A 19,033-nucleotide genomic window follows, 5' to 3' on the forward strand; every position below is an offset into this window, starting at 1 on the left:
TACCTCATACTGCTGCACCTTTCACTTTTTTTTTTAAAGTATATGTTAATAAGAGCTGTCATTTGTCTATTTACTGTACAGTGAGCGAAACAAGCGGAGTCAAATTCCCTGTCTTGTTTGACCTGACTTGGCCAATAAACCTGATTCGGATTCTGATTGGCCTGTCGTAGTTTAAGCTCCAGCTGCATGTTTCAGGAGTTGTTTCAGTAGCGTGACTTAAAACGAATAAGTTTTGGCATTTTTCCACTCATTACGATGAAAGAGTATCGAAAAGGACACTTTAAAAAAACAGCGGATGATGTCTCAGGAGGTTTGACACCACTGGGCATTTCTAGTAACACTAATGCATGCTGTACTAAGAACAAAGAAACAGCACAGCAACATGTTTACTGACAGCAGAAGGACAGTTTGGCGTTTGTCTGAGTTTAAATGAATAAAAGAAAACATAACTTGTTAACAGTGAAAATTGCCGGGTTACTTTGGGGATGTGAGAAGCAGCTGTGTGAGGGGGATTATAAAGTCGAGGTGAGCCGAGCTTCTCAGGGGGCGGTCCAGTTTTGATCTCGAAATTTTCGGAGCAAATTTCTTAACAGGCGTAGCTACAACTGTTAGATTTCATCTATTAAACCAACATTTATTTTCCTAAATGATTTATTTCAGCCAGCGGTAATTCTCCACAGAACTGCAGGTTTCTCCCTGGGACGACGGCGCAGGTTGACCCGGCGATCACGTCTGTACGTGAGCTGCTGCTGCGCCCCCGGGCCGGCGGCTCTTCTCCGAAAACATCGGATCAAATTTCTTAACAGGCGTTATTTGGATAAACTGAGCCCAGGTTGGGGATCTTAACGGTTACTTTTACGCCTGAAAAAATATTAAAACTTAATAAAGTGGCATATTAACAGCGCTACAGCAGAAATTAAAACAGCTTTTAGCTCTCGGCTTCCTGATATGGTGTGACGTATGTGCAAACGTAACTACGCAGTCGCTAACGTACCCGAATGTAAACCACGCAGTGACGTAGCACGCAAAACTTAGTAGTGGTAGTGAGGGAGGGCTAGTGGTAGAAAGTAGGGGGTGTATTGGGATTGGCCCTAAGAGCTTGACCATCCGTCACCGTGCTTCACAACGTCGTCTCAATGTTTCAAGATGGATTCACGCAACGGCCAGTAGGTGGCATAAGTTGGTCTGGAAACTGAAACGGTAAAAAGGATAAAGGACAGTTGCACTGAAAATGCAAGACATACAAGCTTCTTCTGTGAGCTGTTAAGGACATTAATGAACAGATCTTCATTCTACAGAAGGAAATACAGGATCATAAAGACTAAAAAATGCAAATGAAAATACAAAGCAGGATATAAAGGAGACAATTAAAAGTAAGGAACAATGTTTAGCTGTGTTTTCATTTGTGTTTCTGGTGCGCCGACACCATAATGTTTATGTTTGCATCTGTGTGGAGGTGCGCATAATAATGTCACCATATCTGTAGTGCGCCGTGCGCACGTTATCCAATTTGTCACTGCAAAGTTTCGTTTGAGGAAAAAAGATCTTTGAAATACTTATTGAACTCTGAATAGCCAACCAATCTATCCTCTATCTAATGGATAGTGGAATATTCAGGCCGAGTGGGACCCTGAAATTAGCCGTATAGAGCAGTGGACGGGCTGTTTCTGTGCCTATTACGAAATTGAATCCTGGCGGCGCCACTGTCCTAATGATTTATAAAGGGACAGCGGTGGATGCTAATAATCTCCAAAATTATTGATATTGGAATACGTTTTATCACACAATAGTTTACCGTGAACAGCTGCTGACAAAAACACAGCTCTTGACAGCAAACGCTCTCTTTTTCTGTTGGCATCGAGACGCAGTTGCTGCACAGACACCATTGATTTTGTCCCACTCTCGCCTCATCCCGTCTTTCTTGGTCTTCATTTTGCTCATTTTGAGATATGTTTTCAGTGTTGTCCTCCTCCTTGACCTTGCGCTCGGGTTCAAATTGAAATGGCTGAACAGATGACATGTTTATCCTCTGGATTATCTCGTTGAACAGTCACAACAGTGTACGGGGGCCAGCAGGTGCAACCGACTGACGTCACTGCCCAGAGTGCATTGCGGCGTAAACAACAATGGCGACCTACGAGTTAAATTATATTTTCAAATTTTATAAAAACGAAGACGTCAAAAAGGTTTTTTATATCACATTGTTATAATTGATACCAACATTTATCTTTTAAGACCTACATGTCTTAATAGCCAGGGTTCCCTTTAAAAGGTTTTAGTACACTTTGGTTGATGTGAACGGCCCTTAATCAGATTGTGAGGTGGGCCAGTAAGTTAATGGGAGAGCCACGACTCAACTTAGAGCCTCTTTAATGGGCAGCTACAGAGACTAGCTGAGTCCATCTTAGATGATACATCTCATCCACTATACGGTAAATTCCAGTATCTCCCTTCTGGCCATAGGTTTAAAATGCCTTTGTGCAAAACTAAAAAGGTATAAATGTAGTTTTGTCCCCTCAGCTATTAATGCCCTAAATAGGACATGATTTCCCATCCTCCATCTAGGTCTATTTATTTATTTATCTATTGTATTGCTTATTCAATCTTGAGCATTTGTTTTGTTTGTCCGTCAATGTTTTGTTTTGTTATTCCCCTGTTTGTCTTGTGTCACTGTACGTGTTGTATGTTTCTACTTTTTACCTGCAAACAAATCTACCTTCAGGTATCAATAAAGTAAACCAATTGGTGCTCAGTAAACCTTACCTTACTGTTTTGTGTGGATTTCATTTATATTTGTCTTTGCGTCATCTTTTTACATTTTTGAGGTTGTCATTTATTTCTTTGTGATTTAATATTAATTGGGGTCAGTGCCAATTTTATGTTTTTAGATCTCTTTGTGACTGTTGCCCCTTTTATTTAGATAAACTGTTTGTGATAATTGTTGTAACTTTGCATTTGTATGTTAATAGTAGTGTGTGTTGCAGTAAATAGTGTAACTAATACGCCTGCAGTCAGTTGGAAATAAACAGTACAGAACACAAGTAAAAGTATTCTCAGAGGGTACAAATTAAAAACGAAGAAAAAGCACAACATTTGTAAATAAATACTATTTATTGAAAATATTGCCTGTTGTCAATCTAAAACAAAGACACGTTTTCTTTTATTAACAACAAAAGTGAGGCTGCAGCCTTCGTTGCGGTTGGAATGAAATCAAGTTTCCGTCCAGTTTCCCTCAGAGCTCCGACTGACCAACAGATAATAACCGCTGATAATAACAGCTGAAAAACAACTGATGGGGTTTTCTAGAGCATGCACACTTTTAAATTCCATAAAAGCCTATTTTTCTAAAGTTTATTGCACTCTGCTGAGCCATGTGATTACAGAAATAAAAAAATTAGACATAAAAAAAGAAATCAAATAAAACATTAATGCTCTTGCGTGTGAGGATGCACCGCTTCACACGACCATCTAACATATTGACCCCGGAGGCGCCAGTGGTGAAGGTAAGTCTGAGAGCAGAAAGAGGGTTTACAGAAATAAGAGGAATAAAAAAAAATTCTGATGACATGACGTCCTGTTTTTAATTTCATCCATATTTTCGTAGTTGCTGTTCATTATTTAAAAATATTTAAAAAAAAAAAAGTATTTTTTTTTTAAAAGTCATGGATTTTAAATTGTGACAGTATTGTAAGTGAAATGTGTAGATTATAAAGAAGGACAAGCTTAAAATTTGCATGATCTGCGAGTTAAAAGCATGCATACATGATTGACATTAATTTAACGCTTTAAAATGACATTTATTCTGATTACGCGGACAGAAAAGACTTAAAAATTCACAAGCGTGCTGTTGCTTTTCCTCTATTTGATAAAATCCTTGGTTTTTGTTTTCCTAAATTTTAGTTGCGCTTCAATAAGACTGTTGCACTTTCCTACATGAGTCCTCGAGACCTGAAATTTGAGTGACGAGTGTTTCATCCTGCAGCCCGTGGGCCCGTCTGCTTGTTCGGGTGCTATTTTTAATATCCATTTGTTTGGCTCACACGTTACTTTCACCACTGAGAGCGACCGACCTCATGGCTTGTTTAAGTTGCATCATTAAAAACTTGAATGGCACAAAGAACAGAACGTCATTGTGGTGTTTTTCCCTCCGAATTCGAGTCAAATGGATCTCCCTGCCAAGCGAGTGGATGCTCGGTTCGGCCTCGACCCGCCAGCCAGACGAGAGGCTGCGTTTCTGGTCACACACCGAGCTTGTTGGCCTGCGTCAGCACCACCTTCAGGACGGGCATGAACGCCGACGTCTCGCTGAAGTTGCTGTTGCTGACTATGTGGGTGTGGATGTTGAGGCCGTCAGCGTAGCAGCGGGCCTCGATGCTCCTGGCGATGTTGTGAAGTCCGGCTACGATGGCAGGGGAGAGCTGCGGGGAAGGACAGAGGCACGTCACCTGATACTTGCTGCTTTATGAAAAAAGTCCCACCCAACGCAACCCCACAGTTCTAAAATCACACGTGCTTCACTACACTGGTTCTGTTGCTACGGGTCATTCAGTCCCTGTAGTGACAATGTGAGTCTGGTTCACATTCCTGGTTGAGAGGAAGCGGTCCATTCTTCCTACCCTCGCCTGTGGTTAGGACATCTCCTGGACGTCTCTGCAGGGAGGTTTTTTGGGTGTATAAAACCGAGGGACGACCTCTAGAGACGCAGGACACACCAGAGAGATTTTACTTCTCGGCTGGCAAGGAAACATCTTGATGTTCTCCTGGAGGAGCTGGATGAGATGGACCGGACCTCTGGACTGGGCCTCTCTGCTCAGTCTACTGCCCGAGAGCCAAACCAGGATAAGTGGATGGATGGACAACAGTCCTTCACTGGTTTTGGTCTCCACTGACACCCCGTACGGCCTCTAGTGGGGGGACTGACCTGGAGTGAAGGTTTGATGCAATCTTTTAAGTTCTTCAGCCCTTCAGACTTTTTTACTTATTGGCAGTGGTGGACAGTAACGGAGTAGATTTACTTGAGTACTGTACTTAAGTACATATCCAGAGGATTTGTACTTTACTTGAGTATTAGATTTCTTTGGTACTTATTACTCTTACTTTAATACATTTCCAAGACAAATATTTTTACTTTTACTCGAGTAAATTTCTAGGAAGGCTGAAAAGTACTCGTTACTTTCAGGTCTGCTCTTTTTTCTTCTTCCCTAAAATCCTATTGGATACAAGCTGTTTTTGTCAAAGGAGGAGACCTATCACAGTGCACGCTCTCCACTGGGATGTACGTAAAGCGGAAATACGTCAAGCCTCCTCAAAACGATACCGCCAAAGTAGCCTGCGTTTGTCAAGACAGAGCTGCAACAAGTCAAGACATAGACGCAACAATGGCTACGCCTGCGTCAGGAGAAGAAAGACAATCCACTGAGTCGTCTGAGTCTGATAATGAGCGCAGAGACAGACAAGACAGACATGACATGTTATGCTCTATATTGCTATATTGTACTGGTACATGTCCTTCCTGTAAAGTTAAGTGACTTCAACATTGAGTTATTGAAAGCAGAGATGTAGTTTTTTGTAAAGCAGTGGTCTTTGAGGGGGATCCAGACTTAGTTGGATGGTGCAGGTTCATTTGGTTTCAGTTCATGATTGTTAATAAACTCTGCATCATCTGCTGTCCTCTTATGATCCCATTCATTTGATTTGTTTTTGGTGTTTCTGCAGGTTTTATATAACATTGTGGTTCTAAAAGCAGCACATCAGTGCAGCTGGTTTCAAAGAGTTAATTCTCAGAAACAAGAGTTAAAAGATCCTTAAATTAATTTAGAAAAAATATAGTAATTTACTGATGTGGAAAATAAGAAATGTACTCTTACTCTTACTTTTACTTAAAGTAAATTTAAAAGCATTTACTTTTGGATACTTAAGTACCTTTAAAAGCAAGTACTTTTCTACTCTTACTCGAGTAATATTTTGACTGAGCTACTTTTACTTGTAACGGAGTAAATTTTGACCAGTAGTATTTGTACTCTTACTCAAGTACTGGGGTCGAGTACTCTGTCCACCTCTGCTTATTGGCGCTACATGACCTTTGAATTTGGGACTCAGTTGGAACAAATTGAAATGTATTTACTGGAAACTTTGCTTCCTGTGTGAAAGGCCTGAAGATCTTTAGGAACGGGTGCTATAGCGGTGCAGCGAAGTAAACCGTGTCCAACTGGAACTTTTCAATTATGAGAAATGTTTGCAGTAGGAGGTTTCTTAAGTGGAAGGAACAAACGTTTCAATCTAGTCAAACACTCACCGTCTGCTCTCTGAGTTTGTCGTAGAGAGCTTCCAGGCGCTTGTTGGCCTCATCAAGCTTCCTCTTGGTTTGCTGCGGGAAGATTGAACACGAGAAATCAGTCAAACGTGTCCAACAGAAATTAGGTAAACTACCATCTCCGCCGCGGACTCACAGGGTCGGTAGCTACAGCCAAGCACTTCTGGATCAGCCCCTCGAATGAGGTCTTCAGGATCAGGTGCTCATCAGGGATGGGCTTCTTCATGATCTTCTCAGCAGGGATGGACTGCAGAGTCTGAGAGGACCATGATGATGAGACACAGACGGGTCACGAACAGCAGATCTTCGATGAGGTCCAGACTTTAGTGTGTTAGCGTACCTGGATCATTTCTCCCGTCGGTGCTCCTGGCGCGCCTTCCCCGCTGGTGTTGGGCATCGCAGGGTTCATGGGCGGAGAGGAGAGCGGCTGCTGCTGCATGCCTGAGTAGGGGACCTGGGCACCGTGGGGGCCCAGCACCATGGTCTGCATGGCCCCGGAGGTCATTGGTTGGGGCTGAGGGTCAGCGCCCAGCGGGGCCATGATGGGAGCCGTGATGGGCGCCGGAGGAGTGTAGTTCTGTGGGGCATGCTGATTAAAGACAAAAACATTTGAAAACGGGTGAGTTCAGAACCTCAGTCCAACCTCTGCTGGACTTCATCATTCCCACTTCACGCCTCAGCACTATGGGTGCCCGAGCCTTCAGTTGCTCAGCACCCAGACTCTGGAACTCCCTCCCCCCACACATAAAACAGACAGACTCCATCACAACATTCAAAACCCAACTCAAAACTCACCTGTTTAAACTCGCTCACTCACTTTAACCAGTCACTGTGCACTACATTACACCAGTTTGTTTTATTTATTGATTTATGTACTTTTTGATTCTGTCTGTTGCAGCTTTTTTTGGATTAATTGTATTTTAACTTATAAAATGTATGTTGTATCTTTTGTAAGGTGACCTTGGGTGACCTGAAAGACGCCTCTAAATAAAATGAATTATTAGCGAGCACTGAGAGTGCGAAGGCACTATTGTATCTGTAGGATTTTTTTTTGTTTTTTGTTTCCTCCTTCCGACAAAAGGAGGGCCTTTTTGCCCCCCTAAACGTGCCCTAAAAGTCACCAAATTTTGTACGCAAGCCAGGCCTGGCGAAAAATTTGATATTTCATGGTTTGCATTAATGGGCGTGGCCTAATGGCTCATAAAATGGCCCCCTAGAAAACGTTGTGCCTCAAGCCCCACAATACGGTTTGACGTACCGGTACATGCACGAAAATCGGTACACACCTGTATCATGGCACAACTTAAAGAAAAGTCTCCTGGCGCCATGGCCGATACCGAACAGGAAGTCGGCCATTTTGAATTAATCGTGTAATTTTGGCACAATTTATGCCATTTTCACGTGTGGTACTTTAATGAACTCCTCCTAGCAGGATCGTCCGATTTTGAAAAGTTATCAAAATAGTGAGTTTTCGTGAAATGGCGTGGCGCCGCGTCAAACTTCAACGTTAAACAGGAAGTGATACTAGTAGCTGATTGGACGATATTGGATAGATCCTATTTTGTGCCATAACTTTTGAACGGGTTGTGATAAAATCATGTGGGTGGTGTCATCGGACTCTGTTTTGACTCAGTCACCTTAATTGGTGCAAATTAGCCCCGCCCCTTCTTCTGATTGGTTGATATTTGATAGTTCCTATTTTCTGCCATAACTTTTGAATGGTTTGATATAAAGAGTCATGGGTCGTGTCATCGGACTTAGTTCTGAGTTTTTGACCTTTATTGGTGAAAATTACACGTGCGAGGGCCCGTTCATCGCTGCTTGCAGCTTTAATTATTATTATTATTATTATTATTATTATTATTAACTACCCCTGCATTGGAAGTCTTTAAAAACCATTGCAGTGATCTGCCCGGCTTCTGCATTGACATCAACCTACCTTCTTCTTTGGTACTCGGGTGAGTGCTGGAGGGTCGTTCCAGCCGTTCTGAGGTCCTACGGAGAAAACAGGCTCCTCGTTAGTATTTCACGTTTTTGAATCTTTGCAAACACATTACTCAAAGTCCCACTACAATCATATAAAAAAAGTGCACCCTACTTCAGTTAAAAGGTTTTTCGCATCAAGATGTAACAAAACATCTGGTCCGTCCCGGTTCTTAGCAGAACCTCAAAATAACTTATTTTTGTACATTTGCTAACGTGTTTGAGATGTCAGAACGTTTAGAAAACTCTGGTACACAGAAGATTTGGTGGTCGACTCTTTGATCCGGGTCCTGCTGCTGCAGAGAAATCCCACATAACCCGCCCTACACTACCGTGCTTCACAGCTGACTTCCTGTTGGTGCTGATATGTCTTGTTTGATTTTCACCAAACATCTCCAAAGTACATTCAGTTTTTTTTCTAGGTATATTCTTAAGCAGTTTAGCGTTTCACATACTAACTGAGGCTGTGAGAGCTTGACACACATTTGAGATCTCAGACTAAGCACCGCATGATCTGATGGAGCTGAACTTAGTGGGACGTCCAACTGATGTGAATCTTTGTAAATGAAACCCAACAGGGTGGATGTCAACAGCTTCTTTTCGAGGCCCACTGATGTCTTTCCTCTTTGGCATTGTGTTAATGCGAACCTGAAAGCTCCAGAAGTATTCAACTAAATTTCAATGGGGTCCCTAACTGCTGGAAATGACACAAAGCTATGGTTCAAGCCCAACAAATTATACTTCCTGTCTTTATTACAAAAAGTTGGGTAATATATATGTTTTACCCAAGTTTTTTGTGTGTGTGTGTTTGTGTGTGTGTGTGTGTGTGTGTGTGTGTGTGTGTGTATATATATATATATATATATATATATATATATATATATATATATATATATATAACCAAAGTTTTTGCAAATAAAGACAGGAAGTATCATTTGTTGTCATTTTCAGGCTTGCTAACCTCAGTTAAGATCTACCAAGAACCAGGTGATTTATTACCCTGACGCATAAAAACCAGATATGAAATAAGATGCACTGCAAACATCTTTATAGCTTAAAATAAGACCGTCATGATTACGTTTCATCAGATGTGTTTAATTAAAACTGAAGTCAGATTCCTTGTCTTCTCAGACATCTCTGCAGAAATGAGTCACCTGCAATGTGCCACTGGAATAACAGTCTTGATCATTTAAGAGACTTTCAATTAAAATGTTGATTTTGCCGTTTTGCATTTTAAGTACAACTGGAGTGAATCAGTATTTACATTTTTTTAAGTTAACCTGCCACCTCTAATATAAACTTTTGTCAAAGTGGCATCAAATGTTTTAAATGATCTCATATTACTTTTTCTGCAAAACATGAATAATAAAACAAAAAGCTTATTTCCCTAAAGTCAATATCTTTTTTCTACATGTAAATAAATAAAGTTAAAATTTAATTAAAAAAACAAACAAAAAAAAAACAGGAGGAACTCATATTCCCCTTAAAGCCACAATCCATTAATACCACTCCAAACCACATGGAGGCAGCATTAAGTTAATGTGTTGGTGTAGGACGCAACAAAGGTACCCTCTAGTGGAAAAACCTTGTATTACAAGAAATGCCGACCATCCCCACTCAGTACCACAGTACTGTTGTGTATATTATAGCATTTATTTTCTCTTTGTTTTTTGAATAGTTGAAAGCATAAATCTCACATTTAGCAAAATTAAAGGTGGAGTAGGTGATCTTTTCCAGAAGTGTTTTTTTTTTCTTCATTTTATCGGTTAAAACTTTGAACACTGGGGCACGGTGGCACAGTTGGTAGTGCAGCCGTCTCACAGCAAGAAGGTCCTGGTTTCAATTCCCGACGGGGACGCTGTGGGCGCTGAAGTGCGTGTTAAGTCCCCCCATGACTTCAGCGCCCACACCCTGGGTGGGGTTGGTGAAAGGGCCTTTCTGTGTTTAGTTTGCATGTTCTCCCCGTGTTCCCTTGGGTAGCTAGTGTGAGCTACCCTCACAAAAACATGCAGCAGTCCTGGGCTATACATGCCCCTCTGGCCAACCGGGGCGCCAGATGGGGTGGGGAGGATCCGGCCGGAATAACGTGATCCTTCCACGCGCTATGTCCGGCTGGAGAAGCCCCACCCTGTCTGGTGAAAAGAAGCGGCCTGCTCACTCCTCAGGTTAAGGAGGAGACCTGAACTCAGTGTAGGTCCTCCCGGGGTTGGTAGAGAGGAGCAATGCCCAGGACTGTTACTTAGGTATGAGCACTGGGTGAATAAATGGGTAAAAAAAAAAAAATCAGGGATAATTAAAAAAAAAAAAAAAAAAAACTTCGAACAGAAAGGACTAAACAGGAACGAGATACCGAGAGGAGTTTTGCATTGGAACATAATCTATGATGGTGAAACAATTTTTAATTTTTTTTTATTTTGCCATTTTCTGAGAGAAAAAAAAACTCAAACAAAATTATTTTTGAAATGTGCTCACTCACGTAGCTGCTTGGTGTTTAAGTGCTTTTAACTGGAAATGATCTTTACAAAAATGTTTTAAATTTACAAAATGATCTGTGTGTGATCCACTCCTGGAACAGCGGGACTTGATTACGATGGTCTAACATTATTTACAATATCAACATCACGGCCCTCCTGAAGTCAACACGCATCAGCTTCTCAAGCTTTAACATGTGGGACAATGACATTATTCCAGTGGCATCAGTGGGAGTGGACAGAGGACACTGGAAACCGGTCAAGCTGAGTGGGTTTGTTAGCACCGCAGTGACAGCAAGGACAGATCAGAGCCATGCGGACCTGATGTCCGACAGGTGGACACCGGCGTCTAGCTGTGTACCTGAGAATCCGCTCAGCGGAGGATGAGGAGGCATGTATGACACAGGAGATCCTGGACCACCATGCTGGAAAGACGCTCCAGATGACGGAGGAGCGGGAAAGGAAGATGAGGTGGGAAAGAAAGGAACATAGGAAGGAGGAGAGGAGGACAAGGAGTGACTGATGGGAGGTTGTCCCGGATAGAGAGGAGGTGCCAGCTGAGACGGGACGGGGTGAATGTACTGAGAGAGGAAGCCGGGAGGGTGAGGGGGGTGCGAGGAGGCCTCGGGGGGAGGATTATGAGGAGGATGAGGAGGAGCAGAGGAGTACTGAAGAGGCTGATAGACAGGCTGCCCCCCGGCTCCAGGAGGGTACTGGCTGACCTGGGAGAAGGCCGGAGCTCCTACAGGATGTTCTGTTAGTGAAAAACAAGTGAATCATGCAACAAAACCTGCTTAATGTTTAACTTGTAAGTCAAAAGAAGACTCAACAGGCAAAGAGATAAAACATCTGGAGCAGTCGCATACTCTGTTAGTGTCAAACACAGCAGATCAGATGTCAGAGTCAAACATTCCTCAGGAGAAATGTTTGCTGTTTCAAAGATAACAGTAAAAGACACGCGGAAAAGTGTTGGCTGCACCTGTCGCATCATTCCTCATCACTAATTAATCTGGTTTAGTGGGCAACCGATAATCGGCCATGGCCGATTATCGAATTCGATATTCATAATTTTATTAATAATCGGTAAAAAAAATCGAAAATAAATCATTTTGATTTTTTTTTAAAGAAAAATTAAGAAATTTACTGAAATACTGCATTTTCTTTTTGTATTAAGAATGTTCAACATGCTCAAACTTAAGTAAACTTAAGTAAATATTTGCACTTAAAAAAACAACCTGTGTAGCCATTTTCACAACCTGTACGGTTTGGTTGTTTGTCATGTGTACTAGTTAGCTTACTGTTACTACTTCCAAGTAGGCACTTGCTGTGGTTTGAGTCTGGGAATATTGTGCCTGACTGTTCTAAAATTGAGGCTGTTATTCCTCTTAATTTGTTATTTTTTATAGGCAGCTTTTTTATTTTATGTAAAGAGAAAATTCACTTAATGTTATTTTTATTAACTGAAATGCTGCTTGTTTTGTTTGTTCCATAATTTGCACTTTTGATGTGTGAGCCGTGCGAAGTGAATATTGCTGTCCTTCCTAGTCAAAGCAATACATTGCTCACCATTCATTTAAATGAATTCTTGTATTGAAATTTGTTTTCTCCCAAAAAGGTAAAAAAGGGTAATAATCGTATCGGCTGATATCGGCTATCAGTCTTTTTGATTTCCCCCTAATCGGTGATCGAAATAATCGAAAAAAAGGCTGATCGGTCGGACACTAATCTGGTTACTCTGGAAGAGACTTGGATCTCAAGAGGAGAGTACCAATGGATACAAACGCTGCCTCTAGAGACCGTTGGACAGACATAATCAGAGAAGTGAAGCGTGTGACGTAGATGCAGCAACAACCAGACGAGCAGAAGCAGAAAGACATCTCAAACGTCTGCAGGGGCAGGAAAGCTGATGAACAACTGATGTTGGTTTAACAATAACACCCAGTCTCCTCCTGAAGGAACTTATGAACTTTTCTCTTCTTCTATGATGGTCCACCAACAGTTTAACTGACCCCTCATTAAGCCCGCCCCCCTTAGTTACTGTTGCTAACTTGGGCATCTATCAGCATTGTTTACAGTCTTACAGGCTGTGTGAAAACCTTTTCCTAGGATGTTTTGGATAATTTTCAGACACCAAAAGGGGCACCTTTCAAAGTGGGACATAGACATGTCATAGAAGGACATTTAGAAAATCTAAAAATTGATGGGATTGGTGACAAGGTTACATTTTATGGGAGAGTTTACAGAAGCTTCATCTTACCGTCGTCACGATCAGGGATGACAAGATCCAATATCAACACCGTTCATGCACCGCAGAGGAGTTATGAAGATAGTGCTAGTTACCTCACACTAGAGTTAACATTCTTGCTATCTTCTAGATACAAAAGTGGTGGTTTCTTCTGATTACTTAGCTCTGGTTTGCTTGGATTTAATAAATGGAAAATTAAATAAACTCCATCATTCATCGTCTCTGGATACCTGGATCAGTATCACAAGTACCACTGAGACGTCGTTTGAAATCTGTTTGGGCATAAACCCTTTATGTTTTTCTATGGATCTGAAAAGTACAGATGTCCTGGCTCTAGTCCCTGTGGATCTCCTACTCAACAGCCATTGGCTCATCTGCATGAGGGGCGGGGCTTACTGATAGGTTAATTGTCCTTTCTGCTTTTTCAGATACCCAGTTTCCCATGATGCTTATTTAAATATGGTTGTGACATTTACATCTGCTTTTTCTGCAGTTCTGTGGATCCACGCCCCTCAAGTCTGATAATCTCAATAAACAGAAATTAGCTTTTTTATTTGATGATTTAAGTTTACAACAAATTTAGACGGAAACTTCTGACCCCTTTCTTAAGTTTTATGATTATTTGAAGTCCATGTTTTTATTAGATTTTAAATGTGAAGCAGTTTGGTCCGACCTGGTTGTTTTGAAAGTGCTTTTCAAATAAAGATTGACTGATGAACCAACAGTCAACAGCTTTCCTTTACAGCGGAGTTTTACATGTTTCACAGATCTGAACACTTACGTTGGTACTGCTGGGATAAGTACGCCGCAGAAGAGGAGGGTGGAGGAGCCGCTGCTGGGCCGGAAGCGGGCATCCCATACATGGGGTTTGGAGGCTCCACCTGAGGAAACAGCAAAGCATATCTGAAGCCATTTGAAGACAAGAGGCAGAGGAACGTCTATCAATATCCATCTGTGTATTTTAACAGTGTAACTTGGCAAACGGGTGGCAGAACAGTCACGTGGTAAATTATCTGTCAAAACTTCTCTTCAGCGAGTAATATCAGGCATGTGGATTTAAAGTATCAAGTACGACCTTTGCAGTCATTCAATAAATCAGATGAGTCAGATGATTGATTGAGTAAAGATGCCTCAGGACACCAGAGTATGAACAGGAAGTGGGTGTGTAGTTGCAGGGAAGGGCGTTACCACAGACAGCACCAAGCTGAGATACCAAGGATGTGTCCGATCAATGAAACCAGTTTTTTTTTTGTCTTTAGTGAGATGTGTATGGAGGTTTGGTGGGCGGCTGGTATACCTGCGGCTCTGAGGCGCTGCCTACTTGAAGAGGAGGAGGGACATTGGGGAGGGCTGTGGGAGTTTGGTTACTCCAGGAGGTGACAGTGGAGGCAGCCCTCACCTGAATCACACAGAGACACACGGCACAGGGCAATGATGGCCGTGGCATGGGACGGGAGGGGAGGGCGGGCACACCAAATCACACTACAACAACTCCCCAAATGTCCAGGACATAACACCCGTGGACAGCAGAGCCAAGATTTAAAGCTCAACACCACCCTAACCCCTGTCAAAGCGTTTACACCCTGGCAAGAAAGGATGAGGTCCAGGTGATGAATACAAAACAAACAGTAATGAACACAACACCTGGCTGACGGCTGTCCAGGACACATTGTACAGGCGTGTGCAGAAGTCTTAATCTAACCTCAGACAGACAACACTCAACTTTTTTCACCATGGCATAGGGCTGTTCGATTAAATCGTAATCGCGATTATGTAATTAGAAAAATGTTAAAACTTGAAAATCGTAAAATCGATTTTTAACTTTTTTTTTTTTTTTAATTTATTTATTTTTTTTGATGGAAATACCTCTCAATACCTGCGACAAGTGCCCCATGGGAGAAGCTCTTTAGTGTAGGAGGGGGCGTTTGAACCATGGTGATATACTAACATGCCACCGGGTAGACCGGCTCGTGTTCCTTGCAAAAAACTTGCAAATGTGAATAGCAAATGTAATGACTGACATTACACACCTGTACCTCCTTCATGGGTTGCATTATTATTTAGCATGCAAAGACCCAGTTTAGTTTAATTAGAAAATGTCTTGTTTTATTTAATTGGAAATATAACTTACTGTATGTTTGCAAGTGCTGATTTGCTGATTTTTATTTCCCCCAGAGATAAAACTTTATATTTTATTATATTTAAAAAAAAAAAGTAACTTATTTTACAGAGTTTTGCACTTTATTCATTCATTTTTGGTTTAATAAGAGCAAAGTTTGCACTTAAAGCCCAATGGGGCAAATGTTCAATAAAAAAACAGCATATTTGAAATCATTTCTTTGCCTTTTGTCAATTCACAAAATAATCGTAATCGAAAATCGGATTTTGAGAGAAAAAAAAAATCGAGATTTTATTTTTGGGCAAAATCGAACAGCCCTACCATGGGACTATTTTCTAAAACAAAAATTAAGCAAAAAAAGAAAGAAAAAATAAATAATGTGGGAAATATCAAGTACCCCCTTACTGCTACCTGAGGTTTTACCGTATTGGCCCGAAGGGGTCTAGACATTATACCCATTCACAGCGCTAGATGGCGCCAGATATCTTTAAAGCAAATGCTGAACTTAATTCCCCAGGCCAAAGCGAACCCCTGTCACGAAGAATAAAAATAAAAATAGTGGTAGGACGAAGAATAAAAATAAAAATAGCGGTAAGAAAGAAAAGAGAAGAAAATAAGAGAAGAGATAACAGAAAAAGGAGAAACATAGCGACAATCTGGAGAAAAGTGGGTGGAAGATCGGCAGGTTAACCGGCAGCTGAGAAGTTCAAGATGATGATTTGAATGAGGCAAAATAACATGCTTTTTCTCTCGAATATATTTTTATAATCATTTGTTTCAGATGTACTGTAATTATTTTCTGTATAAAAATTGAATTTGGTGATCAAAAAGTATTTTAATAAACTTGAGTCTTGAAAAAGAGGGGGTTGTCTTATAATCAGGGTCGTCTTATATTCGGGGCAATACGGTAAACGTTGCAGCCTGGTGCTGCTGATCATGGGGCCTGGATGGACTGATCAGCAGGAGTGCAGACTTCTATAAAAGCTATAAAAGTCTTGGCTGTTCTCTGCTTTGAAGCATTCGGGTGTGTTAATGCAACACCAAGTGGGAAAGACATCAGCAGTGGATTAGGAGAAGCATATGCTGACTGCACATCAGTCTGGTAAGAGTTTTAAAACCATTTTCAGGCAATGCAGAGTTCAACAACCATAAATAGCAAGCGGACTGAATTGCTTTGATGTACAGTGCCACGGCACATAAGCTAATGCCTAAAAAAGATTAGCCTAAGCAACCTTGTAAAGAAAAATGGATTCCAAACTATTGAACACTGGCTTTATAACATTGTTCAAGTGATGTGCAGGAACAGTTGTTTCTTCAAGACCATTACTGATGTTTTTCCCTCTTGGCACTATGTTACAGACCATGAATGCTCCACACTAGCAAAGTCCTATGACAACTGCTTTTATAGAGTTCTGCACAATTGATAATGATCAATTCACCAGGGGCTGATGGGTAGCAAAATATGATGTTTCTCGTCTGAGGTGAGACCAATGAGGATCAGATGATTTTCATTATGTTTGTTACACACACATAAAAGTGGGCGGGGGTAAAACTTGTACACATGGCTGTAAGTTTATAGAACCAGTTTGTGTGCCGACGGTGTGACATACTGGCTGGTAATACTGCGGCTGTGGCGGGGCAGAGGCAGGAGCAGGTCCCGGTACTGGAGCCGGAGCCGGAGTGGGCTGAGGCGGCCCGGCGGGCTGGGCCCCAGCGTAGGGTTGACGGGGCAGAGCAGAGCCGGGCTGAGGCCTCTCAGATGGACGGGAACCTCTCTGGGTTTGTGCAGGAGCTGCCGTCTGCTGCCCCAGAGCTCGAATGAGACGGTCCCGGAGCTGCTGCACGGACACCTGGATGGAGAAGTTGGACAAATTCATTTCTGGATTCATTTACAAAACTGTACCAGCAGTTTGTAAAATAGCTTAAAAAACTACATTTTGATTCTGAGTTTGTGACTTAGTCTACAAGTATCTATGTATCTTTAAACACAGTCTTTGTCCAATAAATGACAATAAATGGTTTAAATTGAAATATCAGTTTCACTTGAGGAGCATTTGAATACTTTATGGAAACGTCATAAAGCTCTCACGGTTGCAAAAAAAAAAAGAAGAAAATTGACGTAATTATTGACGTAATTAGGAAATAATAATAATAATGATAATAATGACTTGGATTTATATAGCGCCCTTCAAGGCACCCAGAGCGCTTTACAGAGATCATTATTAAATAAAAATAATGAGAAAGAAAATTCATAAAATATTAAAGCCACTCTATGTAGTAATACCACTTCTTACCTCATGTTTTTTTCTAAATCTGCTGTGCTGAGAAAAGAGCCTCTTTCAATACAGAAAGTTCTACTCTTTCATTAATGAGTGGGGACGGTCCAGCGCGTCTGGTTTTATTAGATTATCACTTTATTCTCATTAGAAAAGTACTTCACTGCGTTTTACATCACACATGAACTTTCAAGTGTTGTGCTGCCTCCATGAAATCAGAAGTGGTACTGCTGCACAGCGGAGTTTCTTAATATTATAGAACAAAACAAAAGCTTGTCCAATAGTAACCTAAGATGATCTTGATCTTCATAAACATTGAATTAATTTGTCTGTGTTCCAACTTTTTAAAGAAAAACAAACATAATGCTAACATAATGGAATATCTGTCAGTCAATCAACCAATCAATCAACTACCGTATTGGCCCGAATATAAGACGACCCTGATTATATGACGACCCCCTCTTTTTCAAGACTCAAGTTTTGAAGACTTTTTGAACATCAAATTCAATTTTCATACAGAAAATAATTACAGTACATCTGAAACAAATGATTATAACAATATATATATATATAGTTATTTTGCCTCATTCAAATCATCATCTTGAAGTTTGCATCATTACTTCTCAGCTGCAGGTTAACCTGCCGATCTTCCAACCATTTTTCTCGTTTCTCCATTTTCTGTTGTCTCTTCTCTTATTTTCTTAGCGCTATTTTTTATATTTTTTATTTTCTTCTTCGTGACAGGAGTTCGCTTTTGCTTGGAGAGTTTAGTTCAGCATTCGCTTTAAAGATATCTGGCCCCATCTAGTGTTGTGAATGGGTATACCGTCTAGACCCCGAATGTAAGACGACCCCCACTTTTTCAGTCTTATTTCAATGCAAAAAACACCGTCTTATATTCGGGCCAATACGGTAATCAATAAACCAACCAAGCGGTTTTCTTACCTGGTCGGTGTCATTGGGCAGATAGGTGATGGCGGTGGACAGGCTGCCCTGGGAGGCCAGCAGACCAGCGTACTGACTCATCTTCTCAGCCAGCAGGATGCCGATGGCGACGGGACCCGTGTGCTGCGTCTGCTCCACCGCGCGACGCAACACCACGACCTTCTCCACCAGGTCCTGAGACGTGGAAACACGGCACATGAACAGGATTAAATACTGGTTTTTACTGTGGCGAAAACCCACCCCACACCGGTTCTGCTGCCCCATCAGTTATTTGAACTTTCTCCCCCGTACCTGCAGAGAAAGAGGACAATGTCCTTCTTGGGCTCGGGTCCAGCAGGACACGAGCTTCTCCACGTTGCCAGCGGAGATGTAACACAAGCAGGCTTGAGATTGCAGCCGAGCGTCTTCCGCCGCTTCCAGTCTGCTGCCAAGAAGATCTGGAATAAAAAGAAATACAAGGAGCAGTTTGAGGAGCAGAAACTTAGAGGAGAAATGAAACCCTGCTGCAGGGGAGACGGCAAGGACTGACCACAGAGGGAGGAGAACTCCTCGGGCTGGGCGTAGGTCATGACGGCAGCCAGAGCCTCCTTCCAGTTCTGCAGCTCGCACGTCCTCAGGATGTCGTGCCAGTCTTTCATCACCACTGCACTGATGAGCTGCGGGACCAGCCCACGCTCACGT

At 41.7% G+C, this 19,033-nt stretch overlaps 1 protein-coding gene across 4 annotated transcripts in view; it reads right to left on the reverse strand.

Annotated features, from left to right (window-relative positions):
- Positions 1 to 3,092: 3,092 nt before the first annotated feature.
- sec31a (SEC31 homolog A, COPII coat complex component) overlaps positions 3,093 to 19,033 on the reverse strand; it is a 33,077-nt gene continuing 17,136 nt past the window's right edge. The window contains exons 17-28 of one of the 4 annotated variants that reach the window (XM_061733880.1): positions 18,882 to 19,008; positions 18,644 to 18,789; positions 18,353 to 18,526; positions 16,742 to 16,981; positions 14,310 to 14,411; positions 13,794 to 13,893; positions 11,129 to 11,521; positions 8,253 to 8,308; positions 6,654 to 6,902; positions 6,450 to 6,569; positions 6,296 to 6,367; positions 3,093 to 4,418 (exon numbers count right to left, since the gene is read on the reverse strand). In XM_061733880.1, the coding sequence (XP_061589864.1) occupies positions 4,239 to 4,418; positions 6,296 to 6,367; positions 6,450 to 6,569; positions 6,654 to 6,902; positions 8,253 to 8,308; positions 11,129 to 11,521; positions 13,794 to 13,893; positions 14,310 to 14,411; positions 16,742 to 16,981; positions 18,353 to 18,526; positions 18,644 to 18,789; positions 18,882 to 19,008 (1,959 nt within the window). In that variant the 3' untranslated portion in view covers positions 3,093 to 4,238. The remainder of the gene's footprint in view (positions 4,419 to 6,295; positions 6,368 to 6,449; positions 6,570 to 6,653; positions 6,903 to 8,252; positions 8,309 to 11,128; positions 11,522 to 13,793; positions 13,894 to 14,309; positions 14,412 to 16,741; positions 16,982 to 18,352; positions 18,527 to 18,643; positions 18,790 to 18,881; positions 19,009 to 19,033) is intronic. The other 3 variants (XM_061733881.1, XM_061733882.1, XM_061733883.1) reach the window with 3 other exon arrangements.

The sequence above is a fragment of the Cololabis saira genome, chromosome 11 (assembly GCF_033807715.1).
Source record: "Cololabis saira isolate AMF1-May2022 chromosome 11, fColSai1.1, whole genome shotgun sequence".
Taxonomy (NCBI): Eukaryota; Metazoa; Chordata; class Actinopteri; order Beloniformes; family Belonidae; genus Cololabis; species Cololabis saira.